The following is an 8,471-nucleotide window of genomic DNA, read 5'->3' as shown; positions in this document are numbered from 1 at the left end:
TTTTTTTTTTTACTATTTTTGATTTAAAGTCTGTTTTATCTGATATAACTAGTGCTCACTTTTGGTTTCCATTTGCATGGAATATCATTTTTCACCCCTTTACTATATGTGAGAAGTGGCAGTAGCAGTGGTGGAGCCACCCACTAGGATCCAAGTGATCTGTGTTGGTGTTACTGGTAGCTGCAGCGAGTTGGGCAAGCTAGTCCTCAGTCCCACAGCTGCCTATTACAGGGTGGTGGGTATTGTCCTAAGCGTGCTTAGGAGAGTTTGGTCTTCCCTATCCCTTCCTGGCCGAGTGGAGGCTGCGGTCACATTACCTTGAACGCAGCCCAAGGGTGGGGCATGGCCGAGCATTAATCTCTCAAAATGGTGCCAGCTGTGGGTTTGCAATCAAAGAGGGCAGGGCCCCTTTCAGACCAGTGGCATGGGCAAGAAAGTGTGGGGAGTGTGATCTTCTTATATCTTAGTCTCACTGGAGCCCATAGCAGAGTGGTATAGGAATTGTCCTAGGTATATGTAGGAGAGCTTGGGCTCCCCTGTCCCTCCTCAGGTTGACAGGGCTGCTGCTGAATCAGCCTGAGCTCAACCTGAGGGTGGATGACTGCCCGGCTTTAAGCTCCCAAACTGATGCCTTGGACCTGTGACCAGAGAGGGTGGGGCTCTTCTCAGGAAGGCTACGCTGGCAGGAAACTGTGGGCAGTGCCATTTGTTCAGGACTTGGTCCCACAGCATCCAGCTGTAGGATGATGGGCACCATCCCAGATATGTGATGGAATGCCTGGCTTCCCTCCCCAGCCAGGCAGGGGCTGCAGGCATGTCAGCCCAAACTCAGTTGTAGGGCAGGGTACAGCCCAGTGTCAAACTCTTAAAATGGTACCTTGGACCTGGGACTAGAAAAGCTGGGGTCCCACCCAGGCAAGCAGTGTGGGCAAGAAACTGTGAAAAATGCTGTCCTTTCACATCTCAGTCTTAACAGCAGCACACAGCAGGGTGGTGGGGACCTTCCTAGGGGTGCATGAGAGTGCCTGATCTCCTCTGTCCCTCCTCAACTCCATGCAGTGGCTACAGGTATGCCCATGGTTCCCCAGTATCTAGTCTCTCAGAATGGTGCCTGGCTCAACCTGCTTTAGGCTGGAATGGCTGTGGAATTCCACATAGGTTCCCATTCTGGAGACGCATTTTGTACAATCTCCAAACAGTTCCTTAGGGCCCAAGACCTGCATGGGTCAAGGGGTTCTCTTTTAACCAAGATTGTAAAAGCTTGTCTTGGTAAGTGGAGCCATGGGGGCTCCTCTCTTACTGCTTCCCCACATCACAGAGCATCTCCTGGCTGTTAGCTAGTCTCTGGCTGGGCAAGTTGCCCTACACACTCTCCTTACCCATTTTTGGTGCTTCCTTTCACTTACCTGGTGAATCCTAGTGTTGCCTCTTAGACAGTCTGTTCAAAATGTGAGAATGTGCTTACTATTGTGGTTCTTCTCCATGGAAGAGGCACATGCTACCTATGTCTAGTTGGCCATCTTGAGCCTATATCTCCTGGCCATGACATTTAATCACTGGTTCACTTCCCTATCCCCTCTCTCAATCTAGATATCACGATTCCAACACTCTCTCTGTTTTCTCTTTCATCTTAGTGAAAATGGTTGAATAACTTAGCCATGGTAAACACACTAATTTCTGTTCTAATTATATACATCCATAATCAGAGTTGACCAAAGTATTATTTTGTTCTTATTTTCTTCACTAGCTCCTTTCAAACTTTATTTACCTTCAACAACTTGTCAAAGCATTTAGTCTGTTGCTGTAATATCCTTTTATTAGCTTAATTAAGTTGGAAATAATAACGTGTTAAAATCGGCCTTTAGATTTACAGTTTACTCCAGTGTGTCTTCAATGGCTCTACCCTGACTTATTACCATATATATACTGGAATCATATGTGACATGGATGTAATAGGTGCTCCATAAATGGCAACTACTTATTATCATATAATTCATTTATTCATTCATGAGACATTTATGAAATAACTAATCAGTATTAGGCAATATGCTAAATAGTAGGGCTACAGAAAGGAATAAAACAAGGTCCTTTCCTCAGTGGATTTTCCATTTAGTGGAAACAGCAGAGGTGTGAACAGGTAATTGCCATTTGGTCTGATGCATGTTATACAAGAGGACAGCTCAGAGAGTTAACAAGCTTGTAATGTTTCCTTCAGTGGAAACTGTATATACTGAAGTTTTTCCTTAGTAACCACCTGATTAATTTAATTCATTTAAAGGATTTTTCCCTCTAATTTGAAATCGGCATATTCCTATGCAAATTGTCCTCTTGCCGCCTATGTTCACATATTCTCTCATAGGCCTAATCAAAATTATATCTCTGTATCCTCCACTAGTTTCCTCCTTTGTCTTCACAGCATTCCTCACACTGCTGCCTCCCTCTGTCATGCTGTGGGGCTGCCTCCTGAACTGCCATGTCTGTTGCAGAGCCAAGCGCATTTTTATCTTAACATATGTAACAAATTGTGAAAAATAAATACATAAGAGCTTACTCATTTAACCAAATACAGTAAAGGCCAAAATTGACCACAGTATATAAATTGTGCCCAGAAATTTCTCCAGCTAAAAACTGGAATTGCTGTGTCCAAATAGACCTTCTTCATAGGAACAGGGTAATGAGAAATTAAACCCATGGCTGTCAAATGCATTGAGCAATTTCTAGATAATACTGACCACAGGTCACATGTGATTTGTTTCCCCTGGCCTTCTGAGAAGCCTAACTAACCTCATGGAAGGATAATCATGTACATGAGTTTGGTTTCACTATTGCTTTGTTCCCTGAATTTATCTCAGAGTTCTCTGAGATAAACTTCAGCTTTGTTGATACTGTGAGGAAGTCGTGGTATGGTGGTGATGCTAAAAGAAAAAGCCATAAAACAGATCACTTTGAAGAGAAAAGCATGCTTTCATAACAGAGCTTCTTCTCCTCCCTCTCTTTCCCTCCGTCCTTCCTCTTTTCTCCGGATTTATCTGTATTGAGTACAACAAAGGAAGCCCCATTGTAAAACACTGGTAGTCTGTGTGAATGTGCTTGCTCCCAACAGCAATAGATCATTAACTTTTCCTGTTCTTCACAGATGATTTAAGCCAGAAATTAAAACCCCTGGGTGAAGCAGAACGAGAGTTTATTTTGAATTTGAAGAAAAAGGAATGTGAAGAGAGAGGTTTTGAATATGATGGGAAAATCAATGCATGGGATCTACATTACTACATGACTCGGACAGAAGAACTCAAGTACTCTGTAGACCAAGAGTTCCTCAAGGAATATTTCCCAATTGAGGTGGTCACTGAAGGCTTGCTGAACACCTACCAGGAGTTGTTGGGACTTTCATTTGAGCAAGTGGCAGATGCTCATGTTTGGAATAAAAGTGTTACACTTTACACTGTGAAGGATAAAGCAACAGGAGAAGTATTGGGACAGTTCTACTTGGACCTCTATCCAAGGTACTGAGGATCACATTGTTCAAAGGGACCTTAGGGATTCACCTCCTACCCATTTTAAGACTCTACTCAGGCCAGGTGTGGTGGCTCACGCCTGTAATTTGGGAGGCTGAGGTGGAGTTTGAGGCTGCTGTGAGCTATGATCAGGCCGCTGCACTCCGGGCTGGGCAGCAAAGCAAGATGCTATCTAAAAAAAGAAAAAAAAAGACTCTACTCTCAGCTGAGCATGGTGGCGCACACCTATAGTCCCACCTCCTCAGAAGGGTGAGGCAGGAGAATTGCTTAAGCCTAGGAGTTTGAGGCTGCAGTAAGCCATGATTGCACCACTGCACTCCAACCTGGGAGACAGAGCAAGACCCTGTCTCTTTAAAAAAAAGAAAAAAAAAAAAGATTCTACTCTCCCATATTTCCCACATGTGGTTCTTAGAATAGGGGTTAAAAATGTGGGTTCTGAAACCAAAATGTCTGGCTCTATCACTTGCATAGTTTTTAGTGAGAAGTCTTCTATAATTCTTATTTTGTCCCTCTATATGTAATGTGTTTTTTTTCCCTTCTGGCTGCCTTCAAGATCTCTTCATCTCTTGTTTTTAGCAATTTTTTTTTTTTTTAAAGCCAGTCAAATTTAGCAGTGAGGGATTGAATACCAACTTTAGTGACATTAATGTTAATAAATTCTGATAACCCACTACCATCGGACCAGCCTGTTTTTAGCAATTTTAATATGCTTAGGTGTATGAGGTCCTTTTTTCCATTGTTTTTTTTGTTTGTTTTGTATTTATTTTCCTTGGTGTTCTTTTAGCTTCTTGGATCTGTGGTTAGTTATCATTAATTTTGGAAAATTCTTGACCATTCTTTTTTCATATATTTCTTCTGTGCTGTTCCCTCTCTGTTCTCCTTCTGAGATTCTGATTACACATAGGGTAGATCATTCAATATTGCTCTACAGCTCTTGGTGCTCTGTTCTCCTTTTTTCACCCTTTATAAATTTTTGTGTTTTAGATAGGGTGATTTCAATTGGCCTATCTTTTGGTTTAGTGGGTCTTCCTTGGCTGTTTCAAGTCTTCTCATGAGCCTCTCAAAAGCATTTTTCATCTCTACTAGTGTGTTTTTCATTTCTAGCATTTTCATTTGTTTCTTTCTTACAGTTTCCAACTCTCTGCCAAAATTATCCATCTTTCCTTGCATGGTATCCACTTTTTCCTTCAGACACTTTAACATACTAATTTTGTTTAGTTTAAATACTCTGATAACTCCAACATCTTTGTCGTATCTGATTTTCTTGTTTGCTTTGCCTCTTAACAGTGTATTTTTTTATTTCTGGCATCCTTATATACTTCCCAATTTTTCCGAAAGCCAGACATCTTGTATAGTATACTAAAGACTGAAGTAAATAGTTTTATGCCTGGAAATGGTCACACGTTTACTTATGCTAGGCCTTTAGTATGGGGGTTGATTCACTTAGTAGTTGAGCTGGGTTTGGAATCTGTTGCTGCCATGGTTAACCTGAATACATTACAAACTTCTGATTCCGATATCTCGTGTTTAGGGTAGGAGCTGGTTTGTCAGAGAGTTTTTCTCAGTGCCTGTTCCACCTTCAACTTCAGGTCTTTGTGCTCTGCCTCAGAGCAGGTCTCTTTTCAAGCCCTTGCTTCTCTCCCACCAGTAGGCTGCCATTATTTGTTACTGGATATTTGTTAACCTGGTTAGGGGATGGGAATTCTCTGTTCTGATGAAGCATCAGCCTGAATCACAGAGTAGGCTTTGTGTCCTTGGGTCTTAGGAGTGGGGCCTGTTCAGTGATCCTGCCCCACCGTCCGCTGTAGGTCTGAGCCCAGCATATATTCTTGCCCTTCTCCAAAGGTGGAGGGTTTTCTTCCTGTTCCCTTCCCCTGACAGCAGTGGGTTTTCGCCAGTGCTCTAAAGACAACAGGGTTTGTTGCCTTTACCCTGGAAGTTTAAGGCTTTTGCTCTGTAGGAGAGAGGAAAAGAGAATCTAGGCAGTGCTTCATGGCCTTACACAGAAACCGATCATTTCCCCCACTAATGCTTTCTCAGGGCTTTCACTCTGCTCTCAGTCTTTTTTATGTGTACCCAGTGAGATCCACAGAGAAGAAGACCCTGCAAATGGATGCAAACCTTCCCTTGTCTACAGCTCCTAGTGGCTCCCTATTTTAGCTGGGCCACCCTCAGCCTTTAGCAACTCAATTAAAAATTCTTCATACTAATGTCTTCAGTGTCTGCCCCAGGTGAAAAAAAAAAAGTGGGGGACAGGGTTGGAGGGTGGGGATTATTTCCTTCCTTTCTCTCTTTGGAGGCACCTGTCTTAGACTGTGGGTTAGTTGGTTGCCCTTTAGCCTCATCTCTCTGGTGGCTTCAAGAAAAGTGATTTGCTGATTGTGCGGCATGCAGCATGTTGTTGTAGTAAAGACTGGAGCAACGCCCTTTCCAGTTTTATACATTTTAATAGGAAGCCAGAAAAAGACTAGGGGTTTGTTGTTTGAATAGCATCAGCAGGGAAAAAAAGAGAGTAATAAGAGTCAGCAAGAAAAGATAACACAAAAAAATATACAAATAAAAACAAAACAAACTGAAAAAATCTACTACAAATCTGAATATATTGTTAATCTGCTGAGGAAAAAAAAGAAGGAAACCTACTCCTAGAATGAAGTCTAGTTGCTTTTAGAGAGACTATCACTGATAGAACATTGTCCGAGAATAGACTACTTTAGAGTATAATTTATGCATTTTCCCAGGCTAACTAAAAGCATTCTGTTTTTTAAAAAAGCCTGTCTAGTTTATAAAAATAGCTCATTTAATTGTGATTACTGATTCTTCCCTCCTCAAATAAAAGGTAAAATCTTATTGTCTGAAATTTAGTTTTTTTATCAATTATAATTTTAAAGAAAAAACTACCTAGTGAGTCAAATTATATTTTTTATTTCAAATTTGCTTCAACATTGTGTAGTGTTTAGTGACTCCATCTTTGACAAAGAAAAGCTGGAGTTCATTAAAATAATTAAAATAAATTGGTCATTCAGCTGTATACTAGGTATGGTATACATTCTTAATTCTCACAAAACCTTGGAGCTGTAACTCACACAAAGGGATAGTAGGATTATTGTTTGTTTAGTTTTAGTTTTTCCATTTTAGCAAAAACAACTTAACTCTCTAAAAGGTAAATTCAGTGTTTAAAAGCATCTTCTGGTATCAGATAGGACTTAATGACCAAGAGAAGCCATGCCAGCATTACTGCTAGAGAAGAGTTTTCATGTCTCACCGACGTATGTTTCTGATTCCCAGGGAAGGAAAATACAATCACGCCGCCTGCTTTGGTCTCCAGCCTGGCTGCCTTCTCCCTGATGGGGGCCGGATGATGTCTGTGGCTGCCCTAGTGGTGAACTTCTCACAGCCAGCAGCAGGTCGTCCCTCTCTGCTGAGACATGACGAAGTGAGGACTTATTTCCATGAATTTGGTCATGTCATGCATCAGATTTGTGCACAGGTGAGTGATTTTTTTTTTTTACAGTAAACCTACCAATTGCTTTTCCAGAATTTTTTTTTCTCACTGCCGTCATGTTTCTTCCCTTAACATTTTTTTTCAGAAGCTGAACGTGTTCAGGAATTTTGTAGGCCTTCTGCAAAAACACACAATTTTCTTCCTCATGTCCTCTTTCACAACATATTTTTACACAGAAGTTAATCTACCAGTGAAAGAGCTTCGTGGTGAATAAAAGCCTGTAGAAAAGAAATAAGACTGCCATTAAGGAAGGGTTACAAATACTTTGCTTTTTCCTTTTAATTATTTTCTTCTCTGTAGGAATTTGGTGTAAGTGTCACAGACAAACTGTGCTATAATCTGCCTCTTTTGCTTATTAATGCTTTGTTTACTTCAGTGGTTTCAACCCTCTCAGACCCTTTACTCCTTTCTTAATAATAGATGTTTTGTAACAGCTCTCTTTACTGACCTCAAAATCATAGATAACATAGTATAAGCATGTAGAGAATTTCCCAGGGAAGAGGTGTATGTGTGCAGTGGATTAAAATTGATTTCTTGATTTCTGATAATGAAAAATACATTTATTTTTAACTCTGTAACACAGTCCCTTTCACTAGGCCCAAACTATTCTAGCTTGAACCAAATGAACTTGCTGATCTTTAACCATTATTAACATATGAAAATGTCTAGTTCAATAGTTCAATCTAATAATTTAAATATACTGATATTAACAGAAGTGGGGGGATAGTTTTCCAAATTTGAAATCTCTATATGACTCTAAAAGTAAACTTCTAAAAAAATAACCTTTTTATTAGAATAGTTTTAGATGTATAGAAAAGTTGCAAAGATAGTGCAAATATTGTTTACCTCACCCTCTTTCCCCCACTTTTAACATCTCACATTACAGTAGTATGTTTGTCACAGCTAAGAAGCCAACGTCGGTACAGTACTCCTAATTAAACACCACACTTTATTTGGATTTTACTTGCTTTTTCTCTAATGGTCTTTCCCCATCCAGAAAATATTTTTTAGATCAATAGGGTGTCCTCACTGAATGTAAAAGAAAGAAATTTTTTATGTTTTTCAAGTGGTAATTCTTGGGCACAGCTATGCAGTAAGACATAAAGTATTCAGGGGGTTTGCAGTATATGTAGATAACCTAGATTGGAGCAGCAACAACTAAAAACTGATAGAAGTGGTTCGTGGTGTCAACTCAAGTCCAAGAACAGAATTGCCAATAGTAACATGATTTTTCAAAACGATGAACATTGCCTGGAAAACTTCCCCTCCAAAAAGTAATCTAACTTTGATTTACCCAGTAGATCCTAGTACTTACAGTCTTAGAAATTAAAATTGTGTAAAAAATGCTTTGAAAGGCCAGGCGCGGTGGTTCACGCCTGTAATCCTAGCTCTCTGGGAGGCCAAGGCGGGCGGATTGTTTGAGCTCAGGAGTTCGAGACCAGCCTGAGCAAGAG

General features: G+C 40.5%; 1 protein-coding gene across 1 annotated transcript in view; it reads left to right on the top strand.

Annotated features, from left to right (window-relative positions):
• Positions 1-8,471, top strand: part of NLN (neurolysin (metallopeptidase M3 family)) — a 115,869-nt gene that overhangs the window by 82,068 nt on the left and 25,330 nt on the right. The window contains exons 8-9 of the mRNA XM_012664505.1: positions 3,137-3,503; positions 6,801-7,002. Of these exons, the coding sequence (XP_012519959.1) occupies positions 3,137-3,503; positions 6,801-7,002 (569 nt within the window). The remainder of the gene's footprint in view (positions 1-3,136; positions 3,504-6,800; positions 7,003-8,471) is intronic.

Source organism: Propithecus coquereli, unplaced genomic scaffold (genome assembly GCF_000956105.1).
Source record: "Propithecus coquereli isolate 6110/MARCELLA unplaced genomic scaffold, Pcoq_1.0 Scaffold9, whole genome shotgun sequence".
NCBI classification, from domain to species: Eukaryota; Metazoa; Chordata; class Mammalia; order Primates; family Indriidae; genus Propithecus; species Propithecus coquereli.
Note: the sequence above shows the minus strand (reverse complement) of the source record. Positions and strands in the feature narration are given on the sequence as shown.